Source organism: Rhincodon typus, chromosome 23 (assembly GCF_021869965.1).
Source record: "Rhincodon typus isolate 14 chromosome 23, sRhiTyp1.1, whole genome shotgun sequence".
Lineage (NCBI taxonomy): Eukaryota > Metazoa > Chordata > Chondrichthyes > Orectolobiformes > Rhincodontidae > Rhincodon > Rhincodon typus.
In genome coordinates this window covers 9,283,362-9,302,285 of record NC_063354.1, presented here as the reverse complement: position 1 = coordinate 9,302,285, position 18,924 = coordinate 9,283,362, and the positions used below count along the sequence as shown (strand labels likewise).

The window sequence follows — 18,924 nt, the reverse complement described above, 5'->3', positions numbered from 1 at the left end:
AATTTTTAAAGCTTATGCCCCTCGTTAAACCTGCTGGTAGAAAGACATGGCTCACCAGGTCATCTGCTGTACTTCTATAATCTGACTGAGAGCGCAATATATCTCGGCTATCCTTTTTTTAAATGCTTATTACTATCATTTTTCTTTTTCACTATAGAATTCCAGGAAGACTTAATGACAGGCGAACTCCCCTTGGAGAACTCAATTGGATTTTTACAGCCATAACGGACACCATAGCTTGGAATGTATTACCAAGAGGTAAGCAATCTACTATAATCTTCGGTGGGCTGGTTAAGTCAGCTGCTTCCAGTTCATTGCCAATGCTGCTTCTGTATGAAGTGATTTGTTAGGAGTTGGCATGCTTGTTCCTCAATTGTAGTTACTGCACATATGGTTCATTCCATCTCACAGTGGGCAAGCATGAATTATATGTTGACTGATATCCACCCAGCATTTGCTCGAGTGAGGACTGTGGCTGTTGTCTTGTTAATGCTGATATCCATTACGGCAGTTTTGTGAGTTGTGAGTTATTTTCAGTTAACCTTCAATCATATATGATCTTAGAGTTGAACTTCACAAACAGTGAGCTGGCTAATAGGCACAATCTTCTTGGCTTCAGTATTTTCATTACTCTAGGCATCATCAGCTTGGTATTTCTCAGTAAATGAAATTGTAAACAATGGTATTCAAGTTGTACAATTAGCTTGCAAAAAGTCAGTTTACTGCTTTCACTCCTGTGATTTAAATAGTTTAATAACTATTTTAGGATGCCTGAAAAAGTTCAAGTGGCAAAACTGAAGAAATATTTTCCCTGTGCATTTGTTCAGCCTTTGGTTTTTAAGTGTTCTCATGGATCTTTGTACAGTTTATTTTTTAAGGTTTTACCACAATAAAGTTGATCATGTTAGTCGAAACATTTATGTAAATTTATTCTGCGTTAACATCAGTATAATTATGACTTTGTTTCCACAGATCTCTTCCAAAAATTATTTAGGCAAGACTTGTTGGTTGCCAGTTTATTCCGGAACTTTCTCTTGGCTGAAAGGATCATGAGGTCATATAACTGTACCCCTGTCAGTAGTCCTCGGCTGCCCCCAACATACATGCATGCTATGTGGTGAGTAAGCTGTAACTCTTCTGAAGTCCAAATGTTAAAGTTTCTGTCCAGTATTGTTGCCTAATTTGAAAGTGAACCACACTCTTGTAGACCTGAAAAGGTTGAACGTGCAAGTTGTTAACAAAAAAACACGCAATGTAGTTCAAGATCATGTGCGACTGATGTTTCAAAGTGAGTAAATCTGTCAGCTCCACGAGTGTCATACTCCAAATTTCATTGAGAATGTCCATTTATTGTTATCATACTCGCCTTCTAATTACATGCTAACAGCCAGGAGGTAGTTTAAGGAATCTCTCCTGTTTCTGTGGAGAATTTCAGCAACAGGCCTGAGACTGTGTCAAAATTGGAGAAGCAAGTGCCTGATGAACTGCCTAAATGGGGTGGGAAATCAATTGTAAAATGTCTCAATTAGGTGGTTTAACTCTTGACAGGTAATCTTGTATGCTGTCTCTAGCTATCTGCAGACTCGTCATTCTGCTGAACGCAGAACTGAGCTTCAAACCCAACGTCCTCTCCATTATCAAGAATACTTCCTTCCAGCGCAAAATGTGGCTGTCCTCTGTCTTTATCCTCGTTTCAATTATTGCTGAATCCATTCCTTTTCAGTCTTTGGGTATAATCATTGGCCTTCATGACAGTATTCCATGATCACTTCCCACAAGTCAATTCCAGTGTCCTAGAACGGTGATCTTGTCCAGCTGTGGCTTTAGGGTGTTCCATTGTTCCTTAATCGGCTTTTCCCGAGTCCAGGAGCCATTAACTGAACTGTGATGAACTTCGTCTTAATTTTACTTTTTTAAAATTATGTATGACTTCAGTCTTTAATATCGGCGCTATGGTTGGACAACTTAGAAAACTTCGTATTTTTTTCACGTAAAAGTACACAAGAAATAATATTCTGTTCCGTTCATCTTGCTGACCCGTAGTGACTCTCTGTCATGCGGCAAATGGAGCTTCAGTTGTCATCCCTGACTATACATACTCTCCAGCTTCACAAAGCACTACTTCTGCAGCCTTCTCCAACCTAGCTCTGATTGTCTTTGAAGTGCCTTGAGATATTTTTCTGTGTTAAAGATTTATAAAAATGCATGTAAACAAAGCAAATGTTCAGTATAAACTGGATTGATACTGTGCAAGCATATATTTGCAGTAGGCAGAGAGAAGACCTGAAATTCATCTATATAAAACAGATTAAAATTCAGGTCTCCCGGCTGGTGGCCAGTTTTCTGCCTAACGTAATGCATGATTTCATCAAATCTGTCACACCTCCATAGGGCTCTTGACAAGCTGAAAAGAGGACTGAAACAGGAGAAGTGGTAAATACATTTAGTCCAAATTTTTGTAATGTAATATGCTTATGGAGGAAGAACAAGAGAGAGATCTCAATTGAAAGATGCATATAAGTAAGTTTTGTCGGAATCTACTGTGCATAGTGCCATATGAGACAACCTGCTTATTCTGCTGTTGTCTATCCAGAACAAGACATCTGATTCTATCAAAGCATTATGTTGAATTGCATCCAGGAGTTTGTGGTTCTGCGCAGGCAGTGTTCATATATGTAGATCTTTGACATCCTTACCTCCTGAGTTGTTTGTGATTGATTTTTATCTCTGCATTGACACTATAATGAAAGGTACTTTGCATGTGAACAGGTCACTGGCCTGAATTGCAACCTTCTGTCAGGAGAGTCAGTGGGCTGCCTTCGGTCTCCCATATACCTTTCAACTTGTCTGTATTTAGTGGTTCTGCCAGGAGTTATGCTCCTGTCCATGTAGCCCTTAGATTCATGGAATCACACAAGCCTTGTGACCACCTCAATGTGCGATCAGGATTTGAGTGAAGATTTTGTAGCTCGGATGCTGGTTGTAGATGTTGGTGTGTTCGCCGAGCTGGGAGGTTTGATAGCAGACGTTTCGTCCCCTTACTAGGGCTGTAGAGCCTCTTGTGAAGTATTCAGAGGAGGCTGTACAGCACTGAGGATATCACCTAGTAAGCAGATGTTTCGTCTGCTATCAAACCTCCCAGCTCGACGAACCCATCAACATCTACAACTCAATGTGTGATACCGAGAGGAGGTAGCGGGGAACCTAGACAACCTAATACTTTGAAAATATGAATGCAGGCAGATGAAGTGATGGAAAAAGCTAGAAATACTTGACATTCTTGAATTTGATTTGTAGAGTGCTGTGGTAATAAGATTATGATAATCTTAAAAAAGGGAGTGTTTAAGACTTCCAGAACAGTAAGTGTGTTTGGGCCCTTCGTTATATAAAGGACATTAAAGCATACAGCAGGATTCGTCAAAATGATGCTAGGAATGAAAAACTCTCATTATAAGCAATAGCTTAAATTTTTTCCTTGAAGTAGTAAAGGCTAAAAGGACATTTAATGGAAGTTGTTTACAATTTATGAATGGCTCTGTTGGAGTAAATAGAGAATAATATTTTTCTAATTGGAGAATCAATAATGACAGCATTGGTGAATTAAGTTAACCTGAGGCAAGGCAACAACATTTTTGCCCAGTGCATTTAAGCAAAAATACTTTGTCATAATAAATAATTGAAGTAGAAATTATGGCTATTTTTGAGGCATAAATACTTGAATATTTGAAGCAGAAGAGAATGCAGGGTTTTGGGGAGACATTAGTACAATGACCGTAGTTTTGGATTCCTTTAACGAAGCTTTGGCACAGAGGTGATAGGCTGAATGGTCAGTACATGTTCTGGTCATTACACTTCAGTAATAACTAAAGGCACAAATCTGAGTTTTAAAAGATTTAAAAATCCATATTTAGTTAGAAACTTTTGACTGATTATGTGATACATGGGGTATATTTAACAAATCCCAAATGTACAACTCCTGAAACTGATCATGCTGAATAAAATTGTGATGTGCCTTAATTCCAAAAATGAACACGTGGACAACTGTATACATCTCTTCTAAGGATCATATACAGAATGAAAATTTAATTCTACACCATGGTTTTCTAATCCCTTCAAAATCCAGTTATCTGCTCCTAAGAATTGGTATTGAAATTTCCACAGAATTGTAGGTGGTCCTTTCATGTTGGAGGCTTCTTGTCTTTGTATTTCATTTGCTTGCATTTGAACAACTTAATAGAAAAGGCCAGATGGATATGTGATGCAAATCACAAACACAAATCTCAAATTATTTCTTCTTGTTCAGTGTCACATGGCATCCTCTATTGGTATTCTAGACACACATGAGCTGTTTGAAGTAACTGCAATTTGATGCCTGCAGTGCCAGCAAACAAAAATCATGCATTTTGACAAATCTTTGGTTTGGTGAATCTTCAGGATTTACATGTGTATTTGTCCTGTAGAGTTAAATTCTCTTTACAGAAGTAGTAAATAATAAGGCAAACTATTCTGTATGGAACACACTTTAAAATTTATTGGCTGGCTTGATGTCTTAATAACGGATTTGCTTTAACTGGAATTTTCCTAGGTTTATGTAAACAAGGCATTCAAAATGTCACTTGTAGAGAAAAATGGTGTTTTAAAGGTTTAGGAAAAGCTTTACTGAATTCTGATTTTAATTGAGATATCGTATCTGCGGATGGTATTTATGTGGGAAATGCTGTGATCTTTTCAATTTCCATCCTCATTTGAATTGGCATTGTGTATTTAATTTTTCCACAAGTTCCATTAAATCCTATCACAGCCTCCAAAATGGAAGCCTAGCTCTCCAGTGACAAATGTGATAAACCAAACCAATCAAAGATGCCAAGCTTGTGGTCCTACCTTCATAGAATCATAGAATCTCACAATGGGGGAAGAGGCAATTTGGCCCATCGAGCCTGTACCGATCCTCCAAAGTGCATCTCACCCAGACCCAGCTTCTGACCTTATTCTGGTAACCCCGCATTTACCTTGCCTGCACGTCGCTGGACACTATCGGGCAATTTACCACAGCTAATCCCGCTAATCTGCACATCTTTGGACTAGTGCTCATGGACAACTTTGTGCTAGTTAGCTAAGCTAAGCCGCGGAAAATTTCTGTGCCTATGGCCAGACAGAGGAAAGTCAACCAGGTTTCCTGCTGAGTGTCATTTAGTAATTATTACTGGAAGTATGGTTGATATCAGATGAACAGGAGATTACATTTGGCGATGATGCCAGAGCTGAATAACTTTATGGAAGCATTTGCCCATAAAGAAAGGGAGACGGTGTTTATGAACGACATGACTGCACGTTAGTGTATGTAACTGTGACATGTTTGTCATTAGCAGCAACTGCATTGCCCTGTTACTTGGTAATTTACTTTTACTCTGCGAAGTATCTTGTCAGGTAAATTACCATTTCATATAACCTGTGATTTTGACATTTTCTGTTCTATGTGAAAAATAAACACCTCCCATTTATATATTGTTTTTAATATGAAAACAGTCCCTTATAACTTTGTAATCAGGCAAAAATAGATACTGAACCAACGAAGTGAATAGTAGGTTTCTTGACAAGCTTGGCCATACAGGGCTACATCCTGGTGAATCTGTCTTGTAACTTCTCTGCAGCCTCAATATCCTTTTTTGTTTGAAAATAGCACTGTATTTTAGATCTTAATGTTTTGTATGTAGGTTCAGTAGGTACTGAGATTGCCAGTAGTTTGATTCAACCCAGTGGTAAGAGGTTTGTAGGGGAGGGTGGTGAAGACAATACTTTTGGTCATCCCAATGTTCAATTAGAGGAAATGGCAGCTTGTCCAAAACTAGTTGGGTAAGAAAAAATACTTGATGACAAGGGATTTAAGCACAGATATTTGGACGCTAAGGGACTCCAGTGATACGCAGTCAAAAGTCAACTGTATATATTGCACGGCTCAAGAGATCTCGCAGTCCTTTGTTATCTCTTATGTTCTTGGGCATGGATAGAAGAGGTGGTAGTTTGTTGAAGACTTTGGAGAGGGAAGGGAAGTTACCTGTCATAAGTGCAGAGGTGTTGAGACAAGTTAGTGGATGGGTTTTGGTGAAGGGTTGATGGTTTTGAAAAAATTTAAGCTTGAATCTTTTGCAGTGTCAGATGACAGATTTTTGGTGATAAAAAGGTGTAGGAGGGCTGATGGGAGGAACACTATTGAACATGCATCCCTTTTAAGTGCCTGCATTGCATATGTGAATCTAGAACAGTTTCAGAAATGTTAGAAATAGATGCTGGAATGGAAATTGCTGTGTCAATAGTGTTGCTGGCAACAAAATAAATATCAATGCATAGATCGAATCAACACAGTTTGTGAATATGTGCATCACTTTGCAGGCAAGCTTGGGACCTCGCAGTGGATATTTGCCTTTCGCAACTTCCTACCATCATTGAAGAGGGAACAGCTTTTCGGGTGAGTTGATCAATTTTTTTCCATTCCTTTTTTGTAGTAGGAAATTTGCAGTGCAACCTGTAGTGCCATTGCATGTTCTGATTAACACAATAAGGAATAACTAAAAACTTAACTTTAACTATAATTACTTTCAGCCATGGCTCAGTAGTAGTACTCATGGCCCCTGAGTTAGAGGTTGTGGATCTTGGAAAACATTGTGAGCAAAATTAAGCTGACACTCCATTTAGTACTGCCCAAGATGCTGAAATTTAAGAAAGTTGTTAAATGATGCCTGCCCTCTGAGGATGGTGTGAAAAGAAAATCCTATGGGATTGTTGAAAGGAGGGCAGGAGAGTTCTTCTGCTGTTCTGGTCAACATTTATTCCTCAGCCAGAATCTAAAACAGATGAAAGCAAAATACTGCAGATTCTGGAAATCTGAAACAAGCATAGAAAGTATTGGAAAAATCAGTAGGTATGGCAGCATCTGTGAAGGGCGAAACAGTTAACTTTTTGAGTCCAGTATGACGACTCTTCTATTTGACTGTAAGACATTGAAGTAAAAGTAGGCCAGTCAGCTCATCGAGTCTGTTCTACCATTCAGTAAGAGCATGACTGATCTGATGACCCTTAACTCCACTTTCATGCCTTTTTTTCCCATGCGCCTTGATACCCTTAATGATTAAAAATCTGTCTTTCAGCTTTAAGTATGCTTAATGACTTACCCTCAATAGCCCTTTGTGGTAAATAATTCCTCCTCATTATCCCTGCCTTAGGTCTGTGACCCCTTATTCTGTGATTGTGCCTTCTAGCCTTGGACCCTCCCATAAGGGAAACAACTTTCATACCTACCCTGTCAAACCCCCTAGGCACTTGTATGTTTCAGTAATGTTGCGTCATATTCTTCTAAATGTGGTAGGTAAAGGGCCACCCTACTCAGTGTTTCCTCATAAAACAATTCATCCGTACCCAAAGAATTCTGAAGAATAGTCAATCCAGAATTGAAGATTCATTCTGTTTCCCTCCCCACAGGTCTTGTCAGACTTTTGGAGTTCTCCAGCACTTCCTGTTTATGTCTAAAACAGATAACCTTGTTTATTTAGTTGCTGTTTGTGGGACTGTAATGTGTGCAAGTTAGCGGCCATGTTTCCTACATGATGAAATTGACTTCACTTAATAAGTATTTCTTTGGCTGTAAATTCCTGATTGTCTGCAAGCTGCTATATATATGCAAGTATTTTGTTTTTATTGAAGTTGTGTGTGTGACCCAGCATGCATTCCTGTCAATCTGTGATAATCCCAGGATGTGGTTTTCCATGTGCTCTCTTAATTGAAAGAGACAAAGATTAAGCTCTGCAAAATCTAGATTGTGAAAGGGTGATTTTATTTGTTTTCCTGATAAAGCTTTATACCTGTTTTTAATGCTGAATTGGACATCAAATTAATCCAGTATTCAATTCAACAGTTTGACAAGGCGTGACTGTGACTTTCACTGGAGCATCCGGTAGTAACCAAGCCCTTCCATGGTGCAGAGTTTTTAAACAAGTTTTGTCATTGTACTGTTCGTGGGTAAAGTTAGGAACAAATATAAATAATAAATATTTAGGAAAAGACATGTAACACATTCCACTTTAACTACGCATACGTTGATCAAGATGCACAGATGGTGTTAGGTAGGAGAAGAGTAAAATCCACTGTGTAGTTGTAACAGCAACACCTCATCTGATTCATCAGATTCTAGTGTAATCTGTGTAATATGCAACACCTGGGAGCAAAGCAATGTCTCCTCGTTTCCATTTCTTTTCTCATCCTGGGACGGAGGGAGAAAACTGTTCATCTGTAACAACTGAAGGGAAAGGAAGTGAATCAGGTGAGGGATAAGACTCTGGAAAGGTTGATTCAGAATATCTGAGAGTAAGCATTTGTATTTGGAAATCTTAAACCAAACTTCAACTGAAGATGTAAGTCATGAAGTTCATTGGGACCTGAATATTGAATCCATGTCCGCCATTGAATCCAGAAGGAGAAATCTGGGAGGAATCTAGAAGGAGACATTTTTTGTTTGTTCTGTCTTCTTCTAAAGTTTTAAATTAGTGAACTGACTGTGTAAAGAACTTTAACCAGTTACAAAGTCTGAAACATCATTGCACCATTCACAATGGGGAGATGGAAGGGATACCAGTGCCTGTCCAAGCTGGAAACCCATTGCCTCAGTCATGCTGCAGAGAGATCATTCACCTACTCCTGGTGTGGGAAGAGATTCACCAAGTTACCCAACCTGAAGTCTCACAAGACAGTTCACACCGGGGAGAGGTTGTTAATCTGCTGTGAATGTGAGAAGAGATTCACCTGGTCATCTTGCTTAATGACATGCTGACCAACTGACGGTGGGGTGGGGGGCAGCCATTCACCTGTTAGTGTGTGTGTCTGAGAGAGAAGAGATTTACAAGCCAGTTTCCTCTTTCCCTCACCCCTGTAGAACTGACCAATTCTATGATTTTGCTTTTAATCTATCGTTTCTTTTGTCCATTAATTGGGTGTAACTGCATTGTTCCTAATGGGGCTTGAAGTTTTCCATGAAATAATAGTGAATGTGCCAGAAATATAAAAATCGCACTCCAAAATGTTAGGTTTTCTTATTCCAGATGCTGATGGCCCAATGATTGTTCTTTTTAAAAAATTACTAACATTTCTGATTTCTAGTAGAATCATTGAATTTATAGAACAGAAGGAGGCCATTGACCAAGGTAGAACTTACGCAGTAATAGGCCCTAAGGAGTGTTGTGGAACAGAGGGACCTAGAAGCACAAGTACATTGTTCGTTGAAAGCAGCATCACAAGTGGACAGGGTGGTGAAGAAGGTATTTAGCATGCTGGCCTACCTTGGTTGAGGCATTGAATATAGGAGTTGGGAAATTAAGTTACAGTTGTATAAGTCGTTGGTGAGGCTGCACTTGGAGTATTGTGTATAGTTGTGGTCACCCTGTTATAGTAAAGACATAGTTAAACTGGAAAGTGTGTAAAGAAGATTTCCAAGGATGTTGCCAGGACTAGTAGGCCTGAGTTTATAGGGAGAGGTTGGCCAGGATAGAACTTTATTCCTTAGAACGTAGGCGAATGAGTGGTGACCTTATTGAGGTGTATAAAGTCATGAGAGGCATAGATAAGACGAATACAAAGTCTTTTTCCCAAGAATGGGGAATTGAAAACGAGAGGGCATAGGTTTAAGGTGAGAGGGGATAGATTTAAGGAGGACCTGAGGGGCACTTCTTCATGCAGACAGTGGTGTGTATATGGAATGGGCTGCTGGAGAAAGTCTTTGAGGCAGGTACAATAGCAACATGTAAAAAACATTTGGATAGATACACGGATGGGAAGGATTTGGAGGGATATGGACCAAATGCAGGCAATTGGAATGAGCTGAGTGGGCATCATGGTCAGCATGGACCAGTTAGGGCTGAAGGGCCTGTGTCCATGCTGTATTACTCAATGACTCTATTCTCCGAACGTATGACCCATCCTATGTCTACCACCCGAAAGAGCTACCAAGCTTGTCATAATCTCCAGCCCTATCTCCATAGCCCTCTAAATTCGTCGGTTTCAAGTATGTATCCAGCTCTCTTTGAATCCTGCTGTGGAATCCACCTCCTCCATTCTCCCAGACAGGGTATGCCAAATTCTAACAACTCTGAGTAAAGAAGTTTCACTCTGCTCACAGCCCTGTGTGCTTTGAATAGAGTGAAAACTAGAAGGGAGGGATTTAAATTGGGAGCTCTTCCAGAAAATAAGCTCAGAACTGGTGATTGATGATAGGTTTGTAGACATTTAACAATAGAAGGTTAAGTTTTGATGCGTGGTTGTAGTGAGTGGTTAAATTGCTCATTTGAGGATTAGAGAGTGACTGAAGGATAGGTGCAAGCATTGGCAAGTTTGAGAACCAGGAGGGAAGTTGAGTTGTTGACATTGATGTAAACTTCCGTTGTAGTAAATTGTTTAGCTTGTAGAGTACGAACAGGGAACATGAAAAAAGAGGATTTAATTCTCTCAATTTTAGCACCTGCCTTTTCAGCTTCCAGTATTCAGTTTGATTGATTTTATTGTCATGTGCACCAAAGTACAGTGAAAAGCTTGATTTACGAGCAGTAGAGGCAAATCACAGCAAGCAAAGGATGCACAGATCAAAAAGACTTGGAGGCATACAGGTTATATTGCAGGTTACGTTATTTGAGACTAGAGTCCATTCAACAGTGTGATAATGGCCAGAAAGAAGCTGTTCCTGAACTGCTTGTGTGTGTTCAGGCTTCTGTATCTTCTGGCTGACGGAAGAGGTTATAGGAGGTCATTACCGGGGTGCGATGGGTCTTTGATGATATTGGTTGCGTTTCCACAGCAGCGAGCCATGTAAATAGAGTCCATGGATGGAAGGTTGGCTTCTGTGATGGTCTGGGCTGTGCACACCCCCTTCTGCAGTTTCTCACAGTCCTGGGCAGAGCAGTTGCCATACCAGGCCATTATGCACCTGGACAGTAAGCTTTCAATGGTGCATCTGTAGAAGTTGATGAGGGACCTTATGGACATGGCAAATTTCCTGAGCCGCCTGATGAAAAAGAGGTGTTGTTGTGACTTCTTGACTGTCGCATCCACGTGGGAAGTCCAGGACGATAACATCGGTTATTGTCACTCCGAGGAACTTGATGCTCTTCACCCTCCCAACCTCAGTTCTGTTGATGCAGATGGGGGCGTGTTCTCCTCCCTTCTTTCTGAAGCCAATGATCAGTTCTTTAGTTTTGCCGATGTTAAGAGACAGATTGTTTTCATTGCATCATGTCACCAAGCCCTCTATCTCCATTCTGTATTTTGACTCCTTGTTAGATATCCGTCCCATCATAGCAGTGTCGTCCACGAACTTGCAGATGGCGTTTAATCAAAATTTGGCAGTATACCCGTATGTGTACAGTAGGGGGCTGAGGACACATCCTTGGGGGGGGCTCCAGTGTTGTATGTAGTAGGGTCGGCATTTTACTCTAAGGTTCTCTAGGTCCAGGGAGCAATGGCTTGCCAGGGTCACTACATCCAAGCACCAGGAAGTGTTGATCAGGAAACATACTCCACTGCCCTTTGCCTTGCCCGAGGACACCGTGTGGTCCATGCAGTGTATGGTGAACCCGTCAGCTTGTAGGGCGCAGTCAGGAATGGCAGGTGTGAGCCAAGTCTATGAAGCAGAGCACACAACAGTCTCTCAGTTCCCTCTGGTAGGTACATCTAGATTTAAGTTCATCCATTTTGTTTTCGATATTTTGGACATTTGCTAGGAGCATGCTGGGGAGGAGAGTCTTGAAACTGCATAGTTTCAACCTCGCCTTCAGGCCAGAATGTTTTCCCCGTTTCCTTGTAGGTTTCCTCCTTCCTGACAATCCAAAGAGGGGAGAAGGAAAACTTGTTAGAACTTCAAGTTCAAACAAATTACTTCCCATGTTCGAAATTCTTTGTGGCTGCTCCATCCCATCCCACTACCCATCGTGAAAGCAGTGTTTCTCCACGAGAAAGCATTTTAACATTTGAGTGCAGAGAAATGTTAATCTCGTTAGTTTTAGCATTAAAATCTCATGCCTGCCAAATTTATTTATGCTCAATAAGCAACTTCTCTTCTCCCAGTAATTAATTGCACTTTTATATCTTTATGGAGCTCTGTAGTACACACAAATCCTCTGAACAAAGTGTAGTGTTTGAAAGATGGTTCTGCAGCACAAACTAGCATCTTTAAAAATGATGGGGGCGCATTTTCTTGAAACTAAAATGTGTGCTCATAAACATTTTTGCTGAACATCTGAAGGTAGAGTAACAGTACCTCCAGAAAAGCAACCTCCTTTATGTCAACAGAAAATTACTTAAAGGAGTAAACTAATTTGAACCAACAGATGATGACCAAATTCTAGAAAATGGTTGCTACCACATGATTACATCATCACTTGGCTTTTTTAAAGACCCTTTTGTGTGCAACCTCTTTAATTTACAGCACAAACATTGAATATATATGTAAATTCAAAACCATTTGAAGCCTTATGGAGAAAACTAGTACATGGATTTTTAAAATATTTATCTCTATAGCAACATATGAGTCTTTTATCACTTTCATCACAGATTTTCAAACTGTGATCCCTGAGCATTTGCATGGATATCAGTTTTCTGGATGTGCAATATATATTTTTTTGATGGCATATATTCTGTGTTGCATGCTACTTGTCATCAGTGCACTGAAAGTATTATATGTCAGGTCAGGTGCCCTGAGCATCTAAATGTCAGTATCCTCACCAGCATCATTCCCTTTCCTGAATGAAAACTGAAAGAACTGCAGATGCTGGAAATCAAAAAACAAAAACAGAAATTGCCAGAAAAGCTCAGCAGGTCTGGCAGCATCTGTGGAGAGAAATCAAAGTTAATGTTTCCAGTCCTGTGACCCTTCTTCAAAACTGATGGTAGCTTGGGAAAAGGTGTTTTTTATGCTGAAGATAGGGTGGGGAAGGGGTAAGGAGTAAACAATAAGCGCAGATAGAGCCCAGAGAGAAGAATATTTGGACAGATAAAGGAGTGGATAACGATTACCCTCGGAGAATGAATAGCTACCGATGGGAACTATTAGTGTGTAACAATGGGTTGTGTAGTATTTGCTACAATGTGATAACATTGGCCTGGCGTGTGTGTGGGGGGGTTGGTTGGAGGTGAGTTGTTACTTTGGGAAACAGAGCCTCATTTTCTGCTTGGGAACTCTACAGCCTTCTGGACTCAATTTCAAGTTCAACAATTTTAGGGCTTGAGGCACCTTCTCCCATGTCCTTACTCCAACACCCCCACACCAGGCCTTGTTATCACATGCTCTACTATTACACACAGCCAATTGTTAGCCACTAATAGCCCCCACTGATAGTTATGCACTCCTTTGTCTGTTCAACTGCTCTTCTCTCTCTTTGGCCTTTATCTCCTTACTTATTGTTTACTCCTTAACCCCTCTCCCTACCCTATCTTTTGCATAGAAACAGCTTTTTCCTAGCTACCTTCAGTTCTGAGGAAGGGTCACTGGACCCGAAACATTAAATCTGATTTCTCTCCTGCCAGAGCTGTTGAGCTTTTCTAGTAATTTCTGTTCTTGTTTAATTCCCCTTACTGATTAGTGTGTTTGACCAAACCTGGCTGTGGGAATCATCACTGACCAGTTTGGTTCTGAGATAAGGTTTGAATGAGGTTTGAACCCCATTTTCTGAAGAAGGGTCTCGGCCCGAAACGTCAGCTTTCCTGCTCCTCTGATGCTGCTAGGCCTGCTGTGTTCATCCAGCTCTACACCTTGTTATCGCTTGAACCCCATAATCCCTTTCATCTCTTAGTTATTCTCTTTCTTGTAACTCTTACGTGTCACCTCCAGATACAGTTGCTCCACTATATCCTTGACTGATTTTCACCCTCTGTAAACTTCAATGTGTCCAAAGTTCTCCTGTCTCATATGCTAACGTGCAATGAATTGCAGCACCCATATCCTTGCTGAATAATCTTTGCTCGTAGAACTCAAATTCCTCAGATTTCAAACCCTCTATTGTGTTTACATTGTAGCAAATACTTTATGACCATTTCCCTCCATATCTCTGACCATCTCCACTGCTACAATACTTTGCCCATATGTGTTTCTCCTTCTCTCCCCTTAACTTCCAGTTCCTTTGGGTAAGACCCTAACAAAAAAAAAACAATGTTTGATGAAGCTTTTGAATATCACTCTTATGGCCCCAGCTGATGGTAATATTGGACAATTTAGATCCCAGAATGAAACCTGGCATCATGGTTCATATGTTCAGTTTTAGTAGTTGGATAACATGGGTGGTTTTCACAGGAGGCTGCAGATGTTCTTTAGCAACATAACATAAGTTTATTATGCAAAGAAGAAAAAGTCAAAACTTGGTAGAAGATAGTTAGAAGATCTTAACACATGAAACAACATTTCAATCTGTTTCCCCACTCCTTGCCTCAGTTGCAAAGACTCAATCCTAGAGAAATATCACTACTATATCAGCTCTCTTTCAAATCTTTACTTATGCTTTCCAGTTTCTTTTTCTTGGACTGCTGACACTTCTGTTAACCCCTTCTGAGTCCTCTGGCAAGATCCTCTCTTAGTCTCGGCTGAAATGTTTCTGAGTTCAGACCACTTGAACAGCTTGGAAGTTTCACAGACTAGAACCCACAGTGGACTGTGATTCCTGGTTGCCCAGAATTGAACTGGAAAATTTGATTCTCCCATTGGGAGGTAAAACTGCTTTCTTCTGAATAGGAACCTTGAACTTTCTGTTCTTAGCTGAAACTAAACTAATTGCCTTAATGCATTTCCTCTATCTGCCATAAACCCAATAGTATTAACATTTTATCACTTAACATGGGGCATAGTGTGTTTAAGTGACTGCCCAAATGAATTTCTGACCCTTTTAAAAATAAAATCGCCTTCACAGGACAAACCAAAATCTACCGTCTTTATTTTAAATACAGATCCCAAGAAATATTATGTACATAATGCAGCCTTCATCACACACTCTATAAATCTCTTCTTTTGGCTGTGTCCATTGTTTTCCTCAGGCCACTCTGACATTCTTTGAGGGGGTTTTCTATGTTAACAGTGTTCAGTTTTGCTATTGCAGGTATGCTTCCTAACGCGGTCCAGTTGAAAAACCATTGCCCTGCAGAATATTTATATGGCTTTCAGCATGCAATAGGGATCAATTCCCAGAGAATGCAAGCAATTTATGTAAATCACGTTTTTTAAAAAAAGAGCCATATAATTTAATTGCAAAAGTATACATTTAAGTGTGTTTAATTTGGCTGAAAATCTTTGCATCTCCTTTTTCCAATCAGATAGAATCGTTTCCCAGATTTTCCCTCTTATCCACCTTCCAGATGTTGCACCTGAGTATTGTCGCTTTCTTTTGTGCTCTAAATCAGTTACGTTTAGGCTGTTGGAATTCAGAAAATTTCATTCGCAGTGATCATTTTCAACCTAATCATTTTCTCACTAGACGCATTAGTGACACTCTTGCTGCAGAAAATGTCAGAATTATAAGTGTTTATTTTTGTAGACATTGGGGTATAAGAAGTGGATTTGAAGGGGGGAAAGGGATGTGAAACAGTGAGTGATGAAAGAATGCAATAAGCTGGCAGTGCAGTAACATCTGAGACCTAAACTGTGAAGGCCAAATGATTATAGAGTCAAAGAGTCATACAGCATGGAAACAGACCATTTGGTCCAACTCATGCACACCGACCAGACTTCTCAATCTGACCGAATCTCATCTTCCTGCATTTGCCCCGTATCCCTTCCTATTCATGTACCCATCCAGATGCCTTTTAAATGTTCTAATTGTACCTGCCTCCACCACTTCCTCTGGCAGCTCGTTCCATACATGCACCATCCTCTGTGAAAATGTTACTCCTCAGGTCCTTTTTAAATCTTGCCCCTTTCACCTGAAACCTATGGCCTCTAGTTTTGGACTCCCCACCCTAGGAAAAAGACCTTGGCTATTCACCCTATCCATGCCCCTCGCGATTTTATAAACCTCTATAAGATCACACCTCAGCCTCCAACACTCCAGGGGGAAAAAGGATCCAGCCTATTCAGCCTCTTCCTATAACGCAAACCCTACAGTCCAAGCAATATCCTTGTAAATCTGTTATGCACCCTCGCAACAACATCCTCCCTACAGAAGGGCAACCAGAATTCTTTCTTGTGACTTGGTGTGTCATCTTCTGGATGGAAAAAAATTGTATTGCTTGTAAGTGTACCAAATGTTCTTTTAATCTGTTCATAGGATGTGAACATTGCTCGAAAGGCCAGTATTTGTCATCCAACTCTAATTATCTTTGTAAGATTCCAGTGAGCAGCTGTCTTGAGAGTAGTAAGGGTGTGGAATGCCTTGCCTGCAAAAACAGTTGACTCGCCAAGTTTAAGGGCATTTAAATGGTCATTGGATAAACATATGGATGATAATGGAATAGTTTAGGTTAGATGGGCTTCAGATTGGTTTCACAGGTCGGTGCAACATCGAGGGCCGAAGGGCCTGTACTGCGCTGTTATGTTCTATGTTCTATGTTACTGTCTAGTGGTGGGTAGTTACACTTAGGATGCCGTTAAGAAGGAAGTTCCAGGATTCTTGACCCAGCAACAGTGAAGGAAAAGCTACACAATGCCAAGTTTGAATGAAGTGTAGCTTGAAGGGAAACTTGCAGTTGGCGGTATTTCTATGCATATGTCCTGGCTCCTCCAGATGATATCATTTAAAGCTTTGGAAGATGTCATTGAGGGTGGCATGATAAATTGCTAAAAGCATCTAAGAGATGGTACATGCTGCTGCCACTGTATACTTGTGTTGGAGGTGGTGAGTACTTAAGGCAGTGAATTAGATGCTGACCATATGGACCACCTGTGTAGATGATATCGAGCTTCACAGAGCATTGTTGCAGCTGTGCTCATCCAGGCAAGTGGAGAGCATCCTGTGACACCTGCTTGTGCCTTCTATAATTTGGATAAACTTTGAGGAGTCAGGAAATCAGTTAATTCTCAGTCTTTGAGCTGTTTTTGGAATCATAGTTTTTAAGTAGCTAAGCTGATTGTGTTACTGTCAGTTCTAACAGCTAGAATGTTGATGGCGAGGGATTCAGTTATGGGAATGCTGTAAAGGAGGTCACTGGATTCTGTATTGTGTTAGAGATGATCATTGTCTGACGTTGTGCGGTGTGACTGTTACTTTATTAGTCCATATGTGATTGTTAATGTGGGCAAAGACAGTTTCGGTGTCGGAGAAATTATAAATGAATGAATGCTGTACAATCACAGTGAACGTGCTTTAGTATCAGTTCATATAGACACATTATACAAGTCTCGACAGCACTTTTGGTTTACGAATCACTTTCAGTTCAAATGAGATTTGTTGAGTTCTTCTCATCTCTCAATGAATGGAAGGCTCAGATATGTTTGTACTGCAGCTTTAGTGTCAATGCAATACTATTCACCACCTTAAAGGAAATGATTATTGAGTTGACCCCCTTTCCTTTTTATAAACAAGCAGATAGTACAGAATCTATTGAAGGAATGAGTTCTGTTTTCAGAAATAGCTCCTTCATAGTATTTGTCCATTAAATCTCTTAAAATACTGGAAGTTTCATGTCAGTTCATTGTGGCCTGCTGATTTTCAACAGCATTAAATATATTTTAAAGCCCTTGTAGATACAGTTTAACTATCAGCTCATGCTGATGCAGTTAGGTATTGCACAAATCTTTCCAGCTGATTGCATTGATGCTCAAGGCCATAAATTGCCTCTTTTACAGCATAGCCCATTCTTTGCTGAGCAGCTAACAGCGTTTCAGGTCTGGCTGACAATGGGTGTTGAGAACAGGAATCCTCCAGAACAGTTGCCAATCGTCTTGCAGGTGAGTGTATGATCTGCATTAAAATGAAAATTACTGTGACTTAGAAATTGCATGATCAGATCTGAATTATTGTAGCTCTTTTATAATATTAACAGCTGTGCAGACTGTCTTTTGTTACTAATCATGAGGAAAAATAATATCGATTAAATGGTTTGGATTTCACAGGAAAAATATTCATTCAAAAACCATATTGGTCCATTATTCTTGACAAATATATCATATTCTTTGAGGCTTCATTTTAGAATTTTAGCTTGGTGACATTTTGGCTTCATCTGGGATTAGAATACATCAAGTTATTGCCAGGGGCCTGAAGTGTTCAGTGATGAAGAAAAATGTTCATGTAGCAACTGTGAACTTGCAGAATGGAACCTGTATCCATTCAGTTGGAATAAATAGTTGAGAAGGAGCAATATGACATGGTGAGGGATTTGAGCTTGAAATTTCTGTTGGCTTTTCTCATTAGAAGTTCATTCTGTTGAATTCTTTCATTGATCCTGGATGCAGTGATAATGTAAAAGAGATACGTCGGTTGTGGGGAAAACAAATCAAGACCTTAAAACAAAAACTAGCATTTCCTGTTCAATATGTATTTTCCAAAAACAAACTTTCACGAAGTTGGGTGGAGTGCTTGTGGATTGGGAGGCAGGAAATTATAATTTGTTCTTTGTAACATGTTAAGGGGGAAAGCATTGTATGGTCCTTTAAAAGATGGTGTGCTTTTACTATGCTTAGAGATTTAAAAAGGATGTCTGTTAGCAACTGGTGTTGTGAAGTGGGTATAGTATTTGTGGATTGGAAGAGAGGACATGAGAATTTGTTTGTAAAATGATAGGGGAAAGAGTGTGTGGTCCCTCTAAAAAGATGTGTTTTCTTAGGCTTGGAGATGAAAAAAAATGTCTGCAGGCAGCAACAGATACACAGAGTTGTAAAATTGAAACATTGTATCAAAAGGCAATACTGTTAACAGACAAAGCAACATTTTTACCAAGACAACAGGTTTTTGAATTTAGCTAATTGACTTAAAC

General features: G+C 40.0%; 1 protein-coding gene across 1 annotated transcript in view; it reads left to right on the top strand.

Annotated features, from left to right (window-relative positions):
• Positions 1–18,924, top strand: part of rptor (regulatory associated protein of MTOR, complex 1) — a 362,931-nt gene that overhangs the window by 158,543 nt on the left and 185,464 nt on the right. Inside the window, exons 8-11 of the mRNA XM_048611098.1 lie at positions 158–258; positions 973–1,117; positions 6,391–6,466; positions 17,798–17,899. Coding sequence (XP_048467055.1) covers positions 158–258; positions 973–1,117; positions 6,391–6,466; positions 17,798–17,899 — 424 coding nt within the window. The remainder of the gene's footprint in view (positions 1–157; positions 259–972; positions 1,118–6,390; positions 6,467–17,797; positions 17,900–18,924) is intronic.